Source organism: Calonectris borealis, chromosome 12 (genome assembly GCF_964195595.1).
Source record: "Calonectris borealis chromosome 12, bCalBor7.hap1.2, whole genome shotgun sequence".
In the NCBI taxonomy this organism is placed as follows: Eukaryota; Metazoa; Chordata; class Aves; order Procellariiformes; family Procellariidae; genus Calonectris; species Calonectris borealis.
The window spans coordinates 2,645,279-2,663,212 of record NC_134323.1 but is presented as its reverse complement, the minus strand read 5'-3'; the positions used below and the strand labels follow the sequence as shown (position 1 = coordinate 2,663,212).

Genomic DNA, 17,934 nt, shown 5'->3' with positions numbered 1-17,934 from the left:
TAGGAACTCTTACAATGGTGGTGACCAACTGGCAGCCCAAGGTCTTGGTCCAGTCCATGCATTACCCAGTCCCTGGATTGCCAGATAGTCAGTAGTCCAAGCAAACAGGGAATATTATTGTGTGTGTGTTGCAGGAGGGGAAAAAAAGTTTACACCCACGTAAGAGCTAGCAAATTTTATTTGCTCAGCTGCAATATCATACAGAATGGGTAGGAATAAAAGTAGTACCAAACACAAAGCAATTGGCCTGCTTTAGAGCCATAATAATCTATAATATCAGTCCTGCTCAACGTCTCCCCAAATAGGAAGCAGCAGACAGAAAGGACAGCAGTAACAAGGTTTCAGGATAGAGATTCTAGACCAAGTACCAGACACAGAGAAGTTGTTTGGTCAAGACAGTCAGAGGTGATGGGACCATCTTGGCTCCAGAAGGATATGAAAACCAGGGCTTTACTAATTACTAGCCAGACAGCACAACCTCGGGAGATCTGCACGTCAGCGTGGCTGTCGGGTTATGTCTTCTGTACAAAATAGTCTGTCTGCCCGCAGACAGACAGAGCCCTTTGGCATTGTACCCAAGTCATCCAACCTTTTTGTGAGCTGTTTTACTTGAGCAGGGGAGAAGATGGCTAGCGTGACACTGTGGAAAGCCAACCATCTCTAACTTAATTTGTTAGGCTTAGCTTTGCTGTGTGATGCAAATTGCTAGAGAGCACTATGCTGAGCTTTGCATCGGCGTAAACGCCTCTTCCCCAGACCGCTGGGATCTGCGTTAGGAGCTTTCCAGATCTGCCACCGACTAATGAGTGCAGACAGGGGGGATGTAGTTTGGGTGCCCACCTCGTGGTGTTCTCTAAAGGGATAGATTTGAGTAAGTCACTGGATAGTTTTTTACTAGCTCAGCGCCTTCCGGGGTGTCTCAGATTGCACGCCCAGCAAGCCAAATGCCAAGCAGAGGTGGGAGGCCTCGGTTAAATGTTCTGAAGGTGGATGGAAGAGTGGAGGAGGAAGGGAGAAGGTTGTCTCTGCTGCGATGCACAGCAGCTGCTTCGTGCCAGACAGATTTCCACAGATTCAGAGGTCAGCTCTGAAACACAGATGTGTGAGAAAGAGAGGGTGAGTGAGGGGGAGAGTCATACATATAGCTATTTATTCAGCTCCTATGGACTTGGAGCTGGGCCCTGGATGTCTCTGGAAGAGGCGTATTCACCAGCTCTGCTTTGTTTCCAGAATTCATTCAGGCTGCAAATGCCGTGAAAATAACGGGCTTTTGCTGTGATGCAGCCACACTTCAGCTGTGAAGCAGGGTCCAGATTTCTGAGATGCTCTCTAAGGAGGAGGAGGAGGTTTTCAGTTTATGAGCCATATTCTGCCTCCTAGGTACGAGACCTTGTTTCTCACTGAAGTAGCAGAAACACGAACCGCTCTGCCCCGAGGTCAGGATCTGGGTCCCCCAAGAAGGTCCCCCTCCAGGTGGGTGCTGGATGCTTTCAAGACATCAGTTTCCCCCCAGGTTCCTGGCTGGTGATGGCCACTACTCTTCTCAGCTGTGCGCTGGGTTATAGAAGATTGGCTTGCTGATAACTAGTACTGTGCCTCTGATTTGTCTTGCACTGCCAGCAAAACGCAATGCTTGTCTTTTCCGCATGGATTTTCTGAAATGTTCTGAGATGCAGCTTTGAGTACAACCAGCCACCAAAGGAAATTGCCCCAGCGTTAACCTTTGAGATAGGCTGAGTGACAAGTATGATTAATCAGAGTAAATAACAGCAAAAATGATATTTACTGGGATTTAGTTCACCAAAAGGAAAGCACGGTACATACGACATACGGGGTCAGCTCTCCTGTGGGTGTAAGTCAGTGCAGCTCTATAGGGGTTAGCAGATTTGTACCATAGAGCGTCACATAAGGCTTTGCCTTTCCCTTAAATTCTCCCCTTCCAGAAAACTATTCCTTTTTGAAAAAAAGAAGAAAAAGGTCTCTTAGTTAATGTCCAGGCAACTTCAAAGGATCAGAGCCAGGATTTATCCTGGCATGGTCAGAGAGACGGGGACCCCAGTCCCACTCCAGTGCAACTCTACGGCAGGCAGGGCAGGAGCAGCTCTGCTGGTACCTTCACAGGCACAGATCATGGCTGGTGGTGAGGAACAAATAATTAGGGGTGATCTATATCTGCATGATGAAAAATAACTAGCTTGCAGAGATAAACACGACTGCCAGTAATGTCAGGCTGGTAGGAAGAGACCCTCTCCCTTCCAGCAAGGTAACAAATTAATTGGGCTATGTGGCTGTTGCAAGCAAAGTCACAAGTTTGCTTGCTGAGCACAGCCTGTGTGTTTGGTGACAGTGACATATGGGAGACAATTAAATAACTGCGGTTACGTCCAGGTTAGTGAGAAAACAGATCCCCTTATGAACTGGGTTTATACCATGTGTCTGGTGCAAAGGTAGACACACAACCCAGGGCTGGAACGGAGACACGCTGACTTCCCGCTAAGTTTACAAGCTTCTTGTTCACATCTGCCTATGGATTTCACTGTCGTATAAAACCTCACCCTGCCCTGGCCCTACAGAGCCCTCTCCATTCCCCGACTGGTGTGGAAGTTTGTTCTTTAAGAAAGGGTTATTTGGTCTTTTAGCTTGATGGCTAAAGCCTGGACGTATAATTTAGCACCCCAGGGTTTCTGAGCTCGGCTGTTTCCCCGAGCCGAGCCCAGCCAGCCAGCTCCGATTCTCCCGCCATAGGTGGACACGTTCAGCATTCAAGAGTGACACAGAGCTGAACAAATCCCACTCTCGGTAACAAACAACCCAAAGGCAATCAGCTCGGGGGTTGGGGTTTGACCCGCTATGGAAAATGCAAGTCATTGGGAAGTGGCAGCGGGACGCATGGGAAAGCTGCGGGGATGGGCTGGGATGCTCCTACGGGATAAGGACCAGCCTGAAGGAGACCAGCCCAACCCCTCGCCCTCCTCCCAGCCAGCTGGTACCGAGGGGATGGGAGACAGAGCAGCTGGGGAAGGGCAGAGGCAGCAATGGAGGAAGCAGCCCTGCACCATTTTGTGGCTCCTTCCAGCAATCCCAGGGGCAGAGCGCTGCCTATTTTTAGCTCCCGAGGTAGCTGAAATACCACCGTGATATTCATTAACGAAAACCCCGTCGGATGGGAACTGCAAGGCGGGGGGGTGGGGGGGCTGGCTGGTCTGTTTTGTTTGGCTTTATTTAATTGCTGGCTTCAGTACAGAGGCAGAGCGTGGCAGGAGGCTCGGCTCCTCTCACCTCGGGAAAAGCGGGAGCGCCAGACCCAGGGGAGGCGGGAAGGGAAAAGTCAATCAGGCAGTATTTAAAAATCTACCTGCTGGGCCCAGGAGGGGCTAGAGATTTTAATGTCATTCCCAGCTTGAGATGCAGCCTGGAGAGTGAGAAAAGAAAGGGGTATCTTCTCTTCTTGGATCCTTAATTGCTTGTTAAATCATCTAACAAATGCCTGAACTCCTGGATGGCCCCATGCTCCTTGACAGAGGGGCTTCATTCTTGGCGGGGGGGGTGGGGGTAGTATTTTTAAAAATACTCATTTCACCTGCTTTTTCTGGGTCTATAAAATTGAGAGTTCAAAGGTTCAATCTGCAAAATAAAACTAAGTCTGGAATATTTTTATTACCGTTCAGCAGAAGCAATAAACTTTCCTACGAGCCGTTCCCCTGCTCCAGCCTGTCGACTCTCTGCCCTGCACTGCGGGAGGACAACCTCTCCCACCCCCAAAAGGGATCTCCGGTGGCTGCAGAGGATCACGTACCAAAATAATCCCCTGCCCTATGAGTTCAGCCCCGCTTCTGGCCCGAGCAGACCCGATAGCCACAGCCAGAGATGCCTGTCCCTGGTCACTCCTGTTCTGCCCTGTCATTGCTGTTCATCTATGTCCTCTGCTCAAACCCTCTTGCGTTGGGTCTGAAATCACAGGGGACTGCCACAAGTCTCGGTAGTGGAAAAGGCGAGGCAGCTATTTCCCAGCACGGAAAACGTGATGACCGTGCCCTTCCCCCTGATGCTTTGCAGAAAGCAACCTGCAGTTAAATCCACAAAGCTCAGAAGAAGCCCAGACCCTGCCCATAACAGCTGGAGAGCTTCAAATGTGCTTTTCCATCACAAACAGAGGGACAGATCTGTGACAGACACATATAATCCCCCCCCCAGTAGTCAAGATAACATACGAAAGACCTCCTTCCTACCTGACTGAAAGCATGGATGCTTTTTCTGCACCACCCATGCACAAATAACGGGGCCACGCCAGACCGCAGCCCCAAGCGGACTGGCCATTAGCAGGTTTTGTGTTATTCAGAGTCCGTGAAAAGAGCAGAATTACAGCTCCAGCAGGGCAGGCAAACCGTACTGATGATTTATGAATATTCACTGAGCTCACGAAGCACTCCGGGGCAGAAGACAAGCTTTTGAAATGAACCAAACTCTTCAAGGTTCTTAGTTTGTCTTGGCTTTGAGGTGTGAGTCACCAATGCTATTTCTCCAAAACGAGCAGAGTCTGTACAGAGGGCTGGGAGGATTTCTGGGCACTAAAATATGAAGTTAAGTATTCTGCGAGAAAGACTTTATGTTCGTAAAGTCTTCAAAGCAGAGAAACTCCATCCCATTAAGTTTTATGAGATGTTGTCTCCGTACAGGACTGAAACTTCTTCAGCCCGTAAAGACTGGATGTTCAGGGAACTTGAGGCTCTTTCTCTGAGCGTTGAAATCTCCAGCAGCTTCAGTCTCCAGGGCTAGCGGCTTGGTGCCCTGCAATTTTTCAACAATTCTGGTGTTCAATAAAGAGAGGCTGCAGAGGAGTTTTGATCCCGGCCATGCAGGCCATGTCATACACCTTGTCATTCCCACCCATGCAATTGGGTTATTGTGGTGCTCTTCAACATTGGCGCTCGTCCACTTCTAGTTGTACCCATGACCTAAGAAATAATCTGCTTTGCCACAAAACCTCTAACGCCTTCTCCCCAGCGCTCAGGCGGTACCCAGGGAGAGCAACCCATTCAGCACTTGGGCTGTTCCCATCATAGCTGCTAAATCTGAGCGTCAGACAGGAGCATCAGCGGCACCTGGCAGGGCAGGGGAACAGGGCAGAGGCTGGTGTAGCCAGGAGGGATGTAGGAGCTCCTCTAGCAGGCGATGCGCGGGCTCCCCAGGGGCTGCATGCCTGTCGTGGTTTAACCCCAACCAGCAACTAAACCCCACGCAGCCGCTCGCTTACCTCCCCCCCTCCGCTCTGGTGGGATGGGGGAGAAAATCGGGAGGGCACAAGTAGGGAAACTCGTGGGTTGAGATAAAAACAGTTTAATGATTGAAATAAAACGAAGTAGAACAGTAATAATAACAATGATAACAACAACAATAACAGAATATACAAAGCAGGCCATGCACAATGCAACTGCTCATCACCTGCCGACCGACGCCCAGCCCGTCCCAAGACACGAGAGCCCCCCTTTCCCAGACCACACCTCCTAACTATATACTGAGCATGACGTCACATGGTATGGAACACCCCACTGGCCAGCTGGGTCAGCCACCCGGCTATGCTCCCCCCCGCCAGCTTCCCCTGCACTTGGCAGAGCATGGGAGGCCAAAAAGTCCCCGGTGCAAGCACCACCCAGCAACAACTAAACCATCAATGAGCCATCAACGCTCCTCTCATACCAAACCCAAAACACAGCACCCCCCAGCTACTGGGAGGAAAGTTAACTCTGTCCCAGCCGCAACCAGAACAACGCCCAACGGCGGGCGGCTTTGTGCTCGTGAGACGCTGTCACTGTGACGGACAGGGGTTGTTTGTCCGTGGGACAGTGACGGCAGAGCGTGGGCACTGCCTGCACCCCCCTTTGCGAGACTCGTGTTTCTGGTCAGCGTTTGCTGATTTAGACCAAACGCCCTGGAAGGCGAAGACTTCCACCTGCATTTGTCCGAGAATGGGTTCGATCTAGCAGACAAAAGAAAAGGTAATAAAACAAGGAGGTTGTCTTCACTAGTTTCCTGTAAGCACAAATAAGGACTAAGAGCTCCTCTTTTCCAATTAATTATAGCAATGATAATTGGTTTTGTTTCAGCTGGTAGAAATATGAGACTTTTCCAAAATTTTCAAAGCAATGAAAGAAAAACTCTGTAGATTAGCCAACACCCCTGGGGTTTCAGGAGTCGGGGGTGGGGGGTGGGAGATGCACTTACTGCAGAGCGAGCGGAGGGGGGTCATGAATTTGGGTATCCTGCTTCGCAAATGAGTGAAGCATCAGCCACAGTGGACTATTACAGTAGAGCTGAACTCAGCTATTCCAAGGCTGTCTAGACGTTCCCATCCTAAATCTGAGACATCTTCCGGACCCGGTTGTGTCAGAACACTATCCTCCAGGAAAAGTTGCTGTTCCAGCGAATCACTTTTTTCTCACCAAAAAGGATTCCATCCGAAAATGGCCAGCTGGCCCTGCCCTCACGGCCATACTCCTTAACCGCGGGAGATTCCGCTCCCTCTGACTCACAAAGCACGACAGCCAGCCAAGGTGGTCTGTGTTAACATGAATCAGCCCTTCTAGCAGCGGCTCATAGCAAAGAACAAGAATTCAGGAAAACCAATAAAACAGTGTCTGAAAAAAATGGTCTCTGGGGCCTTTCTGCTGTCCTTTCTGGTAAAAATGTCCCCTACTTCAGTCAGGTCACACACTCCGTTAAAACAGGTATCGTTGCAGGATATGCGTCACTTTGCTAACAATTTAAAATATACTTGTACATACATGAATTTACTTCTGTTCCCAAGAAGCTCCACACACACGCAGTGCCGATGGGTTTGTTTGCTGAATAGAAATATTGGTTGACGTGAGGTGGATTGCACAAATAACCTCTTTCCTTGTGGCTGCCTTTTTCCATCCTCCTTTGCCCTTTCTGTTGGATCACACAGTGTGGATCCTAAAGCCCCATCCCGAGAAACGCAGCCTCTTTACTCCTGACGGTTTGGTGAACTGTTTCTGAAATCTCTGGCTCCCAATTCTGCCTTGAGCATCTATGTGACCTCTTGTTTCTTTCCTCTGCAGGCTGATGCCAAGATGGTCTGCGATGTCGTAAGTCGGATGGAGGACACAGAGCCCTTCTCTCCAGAGCTGCTGTCAGCTATGATGAGACTCTGGGCAGACTCTGGGATCCAAGAATGCTTCAACCGGTCCCGGGAATATCAACTTAACGACTCGGCCCAATAGTGAGTATCCCTCTCTGTAGTTTTTTGTGCTAAGAAGCTGCAGTTGGGCTTGTTAAAGTTCTAATGAAAGTTAATGACCTCATAGCAGTGGATCCGAACGCGGTTCTGCTTACAGACTGGGATGCTGTTGTGTCACAGGCTGCTGCAAGGCAGAAAGGATCAGGCAGGACATTCATGTCCCCTCTGGCCGGTCTGGGGTCAGGTCCGTGACCCCGAGGCCAGGTTCCCAAACTGCTCCCAAACGGTTCAAGGTAGGTTTCCACAAACGTGGATCTAGTGAGCAGGGGCAGAGCAGCCCGTGGACGTGGCTGATGGCTTCTTCATTTGTCTGATAGATAACAGAAGGGTGTGATCACCTGCTTTGTACAGCAGTACAGCTCTTGGCTTTGCTTTTCTGATAGTCATACGCTGCCCTGACAGGCAGCTGGATTACAACCAAGGGTAAGGGACGTCTTTGCTTTTACAGTGGCGTTGCGTTATTTTCATAATACAGTCGGTGGCATCTCTACCATTAGGGACTGCACCCAGATTTTTTTTAATGGTGACTGTCTGAATGCATGGCTTTGGTTCATCCCGTCATAAGGACAGGACATCTACCCATTAAAGGGCTGCTCTGGCTCTGAAGAAACGTTGAGTGCCTCCCCACTTGCAGTTCAGACCCATTTCTAATGATAATTCATCCAATCTGTTTGCCTCCACCTAGGCAAGGAGGCTAAAGCTTTTCATCCCATAATTTCAATCGCAGTCAGGCAAACGTGCCCTGGCCCTGTACTGTGTCTTGGGCAGTAGTCAGTAAAACGTGGTTAAGTATATGCATAAGGAACAAGCAAGCACGGAGTGATCGTTTCCCCGGTTATACCCTTGGACCTTTTGGTAGTCAGGGAAATAGAGGTTTCCCCAGATGGTGACAGGGGAATGCTACGTCCATGCTTTTGGCTTTCACAATATCCCGTGTCGACAAGTTCACCAGCTGACTCATGCACTTCTGGAGTTGTTATTGCGTGTTTTGATTGTCTGGCACCTCTGCTTAGGGTTTTCCTGGATATCTATCAAAACACGAACCCAAGCACCGGCATGGCTGATGCTTTTGTTTGTGTGGTGGCCCTGCACCAGCTCCTCCCATCCAAGCTGGCAGGGCAGTTAGGGAGCGCAGGATTATTTCTGCTCTTGTGGTGCTGCAGCAGAAGGCGAGTGATGACACATCACTTGGCATTGACCGAAAACCAAACGGGAAACCTGCAGATGTGTGGTTGGTGTCACAGCATCCTACCCAAGCATTTCTCACCACGAGCGACTACATTTCAGTGATGATCCTGACATTATGCTGCCTTTTAATCACTACTAGGTGGACGTCGATGTTTAATCTATCTTTCGTTGTCTGTAATAGCAAAATCTGCCTTCTCTTGCCAGCAATTCTTTTTTTCACAAAAGAAGAGTTTGATGGCATAAACATATCTTTAGAGATATAAATTATATAAAATGCCAGTCCTAATTGCATTACAACCCTGTGGAAAATTCTTCAATTGTTTTAGAGCCAATTACCTTGAGGAAAGTATTTTGATTTTCCTTCCATGGAAGATAGCAGTTGAAAATAATAAGCATAGCCCTCCCAATGTGACCAGCTGCTGGGCAATTCATCAGCAAGAGCTCTGAAACCACAAGCAGTTTCAGACGTCAGCTGAAGAGGCTCTGTGCTGTGGTATTCACGGCAGTATCAACGCGTGGTTGCAGCCCAGCAAAATGAATTTCGGTGTCTTTAACGAAATCTCGTGCATCCGGAGGAGGATGCACCATCCTCCTTGCCAGGGGAGGGCTGTGCTGTGAATCGTGCTGTGGCTGGACACTTGTGTTCTCTGGGCTAGGTCAGACAGTGATAACAAAGTCCTTGGCGTTTACGGACCTGCTGCCGTTGAGGAGCCTCTGGTGGTGCCATCACCAGGAGCAGAGGGCAGGCACGGTAACACGTCCTGCTGCACCTCCAGGCCCCGGTGCCATCACACCAGATGGTGATGCCAGTGAGAGCTCAGCTGGCACTTATTCACGCCCAGTGGACTCCCAGTGAAAAGAGGCATATTTTTCACTTAATCCTTCAATGCTTTGGGGTTGTTTTCTTCTGCATGAGTGAAAGATTTGAGACAGTTTTCTATTTCCGCCCTGCCCCGGGAAAGGGCTTATCTTTATTGACACTGATACTGGATTTAAAACACTAGCAACTACAAAATGTGTTTTCATTACGGCTGAGAAAAATAAATTCCAGACAAGAACTGAATCTGAAGTTCCCCAAAGTTTGAAAAACAGTGATGGGCAGTGAGCTGGACTAGCATCGCTCTGATTTCAGGCTTCTCTTGGTGCTAAGCCACAGGCACTGGTGTTTTGCTGGCAGGAGGGAGGTTTGCTGCAGGAGTCGGAGATCGGCGGCTCAGCACATGTCGCAAAGCTCGAAAGCACCAAGCGACCAGGTCCTGTCGTGGTCAGCACAGGTGGGACCTTCAGGAGTGGTCCAGGCACTTCCCTTCGCCCCAGAAACCGCCCGCTGAATGCCCTGAATGCTTTTCAGACCCCCCCCTCCACTGCCTGGCTATTTCTAAGGAACCACCACTTGGACTTCTCCGAGTCAGTGCTGCCATTGTCCTACATTGCTCTTCCAGTGCTTTACCTTGAGTTTTTTTAAATGGCTCGAACAACAGGCCTTCTGTTACGGCCCCTGGGAGACCCAAGTCACAGGCTAATCAACAGCCTGCAAGAGCTAGCAGCATAGCTCTTATTAGTCTATCATCAATTTCACTGAAAATAGATTTAATATTTCATATTAGCCTAAACAAGAAGTGAGTAATAGTTCTTCTCTCCTACCAAAGATGGGTAGGAACGCATTGCATTCTACTCGCCCATGCATGGCTGCCTAACCATGTGGACTTCCCTGCAAAGCTTTGCTTCTTCTAGGCTCTAAAGTCAGCCTGTCCTTAGCAAGGATTTCGTAGCTACTGCGAAGGAACAGTAGAAAACAGCACTTTTGCAAAGAAAAAACATGTCCGAGGAAGAGGGGAGGTTCTGTAATGGACCTCCTGTGTCTTGGACAGCAAAAAGTAAAACGATAAGGACAGCAAGAGAAGGGAAGAGAGTAAGATGCAGCAGTTGGTTTAATCTTTTTCCATTACTGCATTTTTAAATCGTTCCCTAAGGCAAATTTACGGGTGGGTTGAGTTCCACATTCCTAATCTCTTGATTATGTTTTTATTCCTACTTTGTCTCCTCTTCCTTTCTTGTCTCCATGCCTAGGAGCTAAATCTACCTCTGATCATCAAAGAGTCTGGACACTGCTGATGTCCTTTTCTTCTCTAGCCAGTTTCTGTCTGTGGAAGCACATCTGTGACCCACATTTTGCTTTCAAAATGAGCAAAATAGAGGTTTCCAGCTGGTTTCCTTAATCTCCTACTTTTGTTCAGATTTTAAAGTTGTCTTGTGTTTCCTAGCCTCGAGTTCCTAACCAGCCTGGTCAGTGGAGTACAGTGCATAGGGCAAGTTTGATCTTAACCACCCAGGGGTGGGGACCTGCTTTGAACGGCCTTCAAACTTCAGGGGGGGAACGGAGCAGACAGAGCATCCACACGAGCACCCGTTTTCCATGTGTATATCCAAACAGGCACACAGGCCCTGCGAGATGTGTAGGCAGAGGCAGTTTGCAAGTACACAGACACAAAAAAGCCAGAATCCATCTCAAGTTATTCTCCTCCTGCTTCCAAGTACGTTGAAAGATCATTTGATAATGCCAGGGCTGTGAAACTACCGTGAAAATGTAAAATATTTTAGGTCTGCATTCAACCCATCCATTTTCACACATATCAGAGGTGTCGGGGCTAGGAAGCTTGTTGCCTTTGGCTCTCTCCATAGGGAGCGAAGGGAGGGAGGGATGCCTCCGGAGAGGGATACAGACCTCACTGCTCAGTGGAGAAAGAGAGATGCAATTGTGTCTGCTGCTCTACCATAGCTAACCCCAGCCCTGCCATCTCGAGGCTGTGCCAAATACCAAGCCCAAAGCTAACCCCAGCCCTGCCATCTCGAGGCTGTGCCAAATACCAAGCCCAAAGTGGACAACACTTTGGTTGTTCCGTCTTCAAGAACTCCTCTGGCAGCGCTTTATAGAAAAGCGGCACCAAACTCAGAATAAAATACCGCAGTGCCTTCCTTCTCGCCCTATCTCACGTGGGGCTGTTTTCTAAGCGCTTTTCCTTGCAAAAGAATTGTCTTTGCGTGATGGTATCACCTTCCCTACTGATACTTATTGCATCCCACATGCCAACACACACTTTGCATTGAGAAAACAGTTAAGAAAGTAGAGCCAGATGTTGTTGTGATGTGGTGAACGGCTTCCAGACTGAGCCCTGACAAGGCAGCATTGGAACAGGCTGCCCAGAGAGGCTGTAAAATCTCCATCCTTGGAAACACCCAACACTGAGCCACCTGAGCTAACTTTCAAACTGAGTTTAGCTTTGAAATTGGCCCTGCTTTGAACAGGGGGATGGTCCAGGTCAACTCCAGAGGTCCAATCCAAACCAGCACTTTTGGGTTTGTCTTTTGGTTTCTTCCCCTCGCTCTTTCTCTCATGATACTGGCTTGAAAAGGGAGAAGGGGTCTTCAGGGTTGGCTGCAGTCTCTTGTTCCTAGCCATGCAGGACCATGCAGCTCTATGATAATGCCCACGTCCCACAAGTCCCAACGTCTAAACCAGCTGGTGAAGCAAGGCAAACGTTTAGACGATGGGACTTGCGGGACGTGGGCATTATGCACGACTGTCAGGACATGGTCCGTTTTAATGAGCTGCAATTGTTGCTGGCTCTCTCAGACTGAAGAAAGAGAAATTATAGGTCAAGGTTTTGCATTAATATTCCTGTCAGGTGCATAGATTCCATTTTCTCATCACAGCTTTTGCATTAGAATATGGTTTTCTGCGCACCCGTCTTACTCGTGCCTGTCACTTGTGCTCCCTTGCATTTAATTAGAGGGAGTAGCAGCATAAATGGAAAAATCCAATTAATTGGGATGACTTGCGTTGCGCTGTTTATTGAACAACTCACCTTTGTGTCTTGGAGCCCAAGCACCAATAAACCAGAAAGGGAAAATACATCACAGGCGGAGATGTAGATACATTTGTCTGAATTTATGGTTTAATTTACCCCTGTAAATAAATATGCCCACCAGCTTTGAATAATTAACTTCCCCCTACAATAAGCAAAAAAACCCCAGCTTTTAAAGGCCAGAGCTGGTTGACTGGAATCGCCAGCCTTGCTCAGTTCTCACAAATGAGATGCAAATAGATTTCCAGGGAGAAGCAGCTCTGCGACGTCTGCTGGTCCCAGGGCTGTTTCTGGTAAGTGCGAGGTGGAGGAGACGCGGGCAGGCTGAGCATCAGCCTGTTAGAGTCCAGCACGGCTCGGTAGAGGTCTCAGGCTTCGTTATTATCCTCATAAATTAAGAAATCACTATCATTATATGGCTACACCTAGGGCTGAGGAAGGGCACAACAGGAAAGAGGTTGTCTTTGAAATCAGCTGGATGTTTTCCAGCATCTCACCCTCAGTCTTCGTCCACCTGGAGACCCCATTTCACCACAACTGGGTGCAGTCTCTCCAGGGGCTGCCTCTGTTGGCCCAAAGCAGGGTGGAGGCCACGTCACGGTCTCTTGAAGGTGGGTGTTAAGCAATGCTTACCTTCCCATCCCACCAAACACTGCCAGGAGAGCGTGAGGACTGAGCTTCCTCACCTGAAAACTCACTTACACGCAGGGGGAGCAGAGGTCTGCAGGACTCTGCGTAACACAGCTCCATCATAAGACACTGCCGCTTGTATAATGCCGCTTGACCCCTCTCAGACACCGGTGCAGAGGAGAGCTCCACCGGACCCCCTCTCTCCTGCGGCACAGCCTCTCCGCGGAGGAGAAGCCACTCAGAAGCTTAGTCCCAGAGCTGGGCTCTTCCCTTTACCCTTTCCGACCCACACGTACAAGTCATCAGGGAAAGGGGGAACCGTCTCAAAAGACATTTCCTGGCTGGAGCTCATGCAAACTCTAAAGAAAACGAAGGAAAAGGAAAAGCAGGAGGTCCTGTCCCTTGTGAACACCTGGTTTCTGAGGGACTATATCCCCTCTCGGTCTGTGTGAAGGATCTGAGATGCCATCAACCCCCAACTTAACTTCTTCCGTGAAGAGGAGAAGCTACAGAGCTGGGCTTTAAAGCGGAGCTTGTGGCAGCACCCAGCAACGTGGGAACATCCAGGAAGGCATTCACCGGCTGAACCAGAGCTCCCATGCTTTGCTCGCTGCTTTTCCATCTGAAATAGCAAATTCTGCAGCCAGTTCCACTAAAAACTCAGCACTTCTTTAGGTACGGATCTTGCAGGGAAAAACTGGTCATATAGTGTTGTCACTTCCCCCCTCCTAATCCTCCTTTACCCCCAAAAAATCTACTCCAAGATCTGTCTGAAGAGACCCAGGAGATAACACAGACTGCAGTGCAAGGAGGAGCGGAGCAGTTACGTAGGTAGTTCATTCCTCGGGGACAAAGACGTAGCAGTACCTGCTACCTCCCTGCCATTTTTCATTGCCATGTCGCATCGTAATGCTGTTGTCTTTGGCCTGGGGATTAGTAAAATCTTGACATCTTGACTAAATAAATTGTTATTTAACGACCCACCATACCAGTCAGGGCTTCCCACTTTTGGCAAAGCTCCCGCCGGAAAGGGTAGGAGCCAGGCAGTTGTTCACGCTGCCTGGAGGAGGGGACACCGCCAGAATTTGGGAACAATCTCTTCTCTTTTCACGTTTTGCTTAGAGGCGAGGAGCAGCCAGCACCACCGATAAACACAGCACAGGGCATCACTCCCCAGGAAACCTGCTGAACCGCAGCCTTGAACCCTGGATAATCTCTTCTCATCGCCGACTGCCAGACCCAACAGGAATTTCTTCCTGCCTTGCAAAGGGCTGTGGGTGACAGATTCGGTGCAGGAAGCTTTGACTTTTTTTGGCTGAGTATCTGTGTATTTTTAGGCTGAAATGTCCTTACGAAACCAGCTGGAGCTGGCAGGCTGCCACCAAGAGTTGGGGTTTGTTGGTTTTTTTTGTTCTGTTTAGTTTGTTTTTTCACTGCTACCCCTACTGCTGGCCGCAGCCCCCCTCTCCCACCAGCTCTGCCTTGCAGCAGCAGCACTCATGCCCTGCAGCTCGCCCATCACTGCGGTCTCCCACCTTTCACCCCAGCCTCCCTCCCACGCCGGGGGACGGCAGTGCCGGGATGCAGCTCCACAGCCGGGCTCTCCTGGGAACCCGCGGCTCCCGCTCCTCCTCTCCTGCAGAGCCAGGGAGCCCAAGCTTCCCTCTCCCTTTCTGCACCTTGCAGTTTGACGTACCACGTGCCCCCAGCCCCGCCGCCGCAGCCTGCCCCGCAAGACAAACAGCATCACTCATACGGGGTGAGGGCAGGAATTGGGGTGTCTCCTGCAGCGAGGCTCTCGGGACATCCCATTGCTGTTTGAAGCTCCTTAGGGAATCGGTAGCTCTAACAAGGCAGATGTCCCTCTGCGTGGGTAACTCCTGCTTTACGCCAGCTAGTCGGCATCCAGCTCATCGCTCACCAGGGGCTGTGAGCGATGTCCCCCCGCAGCGCATGTGGCCAGGTGGGGACCGGCCGGCCGCTCGCAGCCTCCCGGTTCTGCAGTGTGCCTGCAGGCGAAGCTGTCAGGAGACCGCCGTGCCGTGGCTCTTCTTCACACGACTGGCGTCAGGTCTGGCACCATCTGCGACGCTGGGAAGCGAGCGCGGTGGTGGCGCATGGTTTCCCGACGTATTTGCTCTCTGTTTGAAATCCTTAAATGGCAAAGAATGGCAGGAACGCAGGAATTTCCTTGTAGCCGGGCTCTGGGATGGAGCAAGCCACCCTCCACATGGATCTGCAGGCACCAGTGGCGACAGTGTGATGGGGAGATGCTGCACCCCCCCACGGGTCCTATCCCAGAAATCATCCCAGTTTGGAAGGAAAAGTTGCAAAGGGACTTTGCTGCGGTCCAGGGAGTGAACACGCACACCCCCATTAGAAGAGGGGGAGCAGTGCAGCGTCCCCACGCTCAGGTGTTTAAGGTTAGGAGTTAAATCCAAAACCAATCATGAGCTTAGCTAAAAAGCCCCTGTTTTTCAACGTATATTAAGACAACTGTTGGAAAATTACTTTTATCTGCTGCTTCCTAAGCCCTCTGGTATACTTTAAAACCTGTTGTGTGTGAACAGGAGAGCTGGAAAGTCCTTTTTTATTTCCTTAAGCAAATAGTCCATCTAATATCCAGCCTTGAGGGGCTGAGGCTTTAAGAGAGAACAAAAATGAAGGAAAAAAAAAAAAAGAAATGTAGCAAACATCATTGTGACACTTGCCATAAAATCACTCGGCAATGATGGGGATGAAGCACCCGGAGCTGTACCCACGCAGGGAGGGTGGCACAGCCCCCGGCAGGAAGGCAGAGCTCCCCGGGCCCCCTGAGAGCCCGCCGGTCAGCAGGTTGAAGCGCCTTGTCTCGGTTCCCCGATGGGGACAATAAACACGCTCCTCTTGATGAGACACCGACGTCCAGGGTGGCGAGAGCAGCCAAGGCAGCAGCAGAGCGAGGCGTTGGGGTGGGCAGGCGACAGAGCGTGGTGGGGGGTGTCGGGGCGAGCCCCGCGGGAGCAGAGTCCCAGCGCTCGGCCGAGACAGTCCTGCCGACATCGGGATTCGCCTGGTGGAGCCCCAGGCACTGATCATTTCACAGACTAATTGATATAATAGCTCTAATTAGCCCTGTAGCAAACAGCACTTTGTTTCTTGCTTATCCAGGCCAAGCGCTGAGCCAATATTCAACCCCCAGCCATTGATTTCCTGCTGCTTTTTAGGTGGGAAAGGGGGAAATATGGGGTTTCTTTCTCAATATAGAAGACGTGGCCAGGGCTCGGCTGGTGCCGTGCATACGGTGCATACGCGGAGCGTCTCGGAGGAGACCTGGCACCGGGGCTGTGCCACCCTCCCTGCGTGGGCACAGCTCCGGGTGCTTCATCCCCACCATTGCCGAGTCCTGTGATTTTATGGGAAGTGTTTGGCCGCAGGCAGCACGGCCGGCAGGCGGGAAGGGCTGTGCCTTCCCTCGGGGTTTCACCAGCAGCCCTGCGGAGAGCGGCAGGCACGGCTGCTCCCCAGCCCCACGCCTCCGGCTCCGCAAAGTCGGCAGGACCGGGGCGGGGGGACGCCTCGCCTGGCTCTGGCCCGCTCCAGGGCTGGGCCAGTGCCAGGGATGGCCTTCCTGCCTCCTCCCTCGCTTGGAGACCCGACAAGGGGGTCAGACCTGGTTTTTCCCAATGCACACGCTGATGAGACGATCACTGATTTGGGCAGGGGAACCGAAGGCAGCTGTACGTGCCGCATTACTGCCTCGCGTGCCACTCTCCAGTACAAGCCAGGCGTAAGCCCAGCCAGCACAGTGAGCCAGATACACTTTAGGCAGATTTTTGACCTTTTCCTATTATTGTCTTTTTTTCTTTTTCTTTTTTTTTTCCCCTGCAACACACAGAGCTAGTGCTAGGTCCAGATCAGTTTGTTCATCCTTACCTTTTACACTGACTATCTATTAGAGTAAAAACATCACTGAGACTGTCTAGAAACTATTATTTCACCTTTCCCGAGCTGTTCCTTGCCTTCAGACCACTGGCATAACACACAGATCCAAACCCACAGCTCCCATTTTGCCAGCCCCCATCAGAAAACCCTCTAATTCCCGTGTGCCTCTGACCCCCGGCAGCTCTGGCTCTCGGGGTAATTCTGCGTGGGCTGTTGTGAACGGGCAGACACTCACTCCGCTCTGCGGGCACAGGCTCTGGGCAGGGCTGCATAGTTCAGTGGCAACTGCACAGTTCAGGGCAGAGGGAGACTGGAGTACCCGTCCTTGTGCCAAAATCCTCATGCTTACACCTTCCCCACCTCCTATACTTCTAAAGCATTTAAGTGCTTGAGTATCTGGCGAAGACACCTCCTCCGAGGTCCCTGGGGGTCTCTTCTGGGGCTGAATTTATTGGGAAAAAAGAGGAGAAATGGTGCTGAGCCTGGATTTTAGGCAGCACCTTCTCCATGCTGCTGGGAGGGGAGGGAAGAGATACAGGGGAGAAAGAAACCAGGCACAAACCGCACCGTGGAGCCACGCCAAGGAAGTGTCAGCTCGGGTTTTGGCAGTTGGTCCAAGCCTTGCTGGGGATTTATGATGCACTTTGCCTCGCTGTAACCCCTTCCCTGCTGGGCTACATTGAGCAGCAGGTTTGCTGGGAGCACCAGCACTGAAAATAAATTCAGTGCTCCAAAATTGTAAGCTCAGGCTGTGAAACATCCCGCGAGCAGTCACTGTAGCTCTGAGGCTCTGACAGCACTTTTAATGGCATAAATCAGCATTTCCCAATCCCTCAGTATTGCTCTTGGTACGTAAGGTTTGACGATAGCATAAGAACCATTTCCAAATCCTCGCTCAGGAAAATACCAGCCAGTACGTCCTACCGAGCAGCGTTAATGTCAGTTTAAACATTTTCAGTTAAACGGCTCCGCGGTCTTGCAGTCCCCAACATGAGAAATACTGCACCAGGGAGTGTGCTGAACAGTGAGGCCAAATCTGCAAGGACAGGAATAGGAGAAAGAAAGAGG

General features: G+C 50.5%; 1 protein-coding gene across 2 annotated transcripts in view; it reads left to right on the top strand.

Annotated features, from left to right (window-relative positions):
* Nucleotides 1–17,934, top strand: part of GNAO1 (G protein subunit alpha o1) — a 146,210-nt gene that overhangs the window by 90,151 nt on the left and 38,125 nt on the right. For both annotated transcript variants that reach the window (XM_075161011.1, XM_075161009.1), the window contains exon 4: nucleotides 7,080–7,240. In XM_075161011.1, coding sequence (XP_075017112.1) covers nucleotides 7,080–7,240 — 161 coding nt within the window. The remainder of the gene's footprint in view (nucleotides 1–7,079; nucleotides 7,241–17,934) is intronic.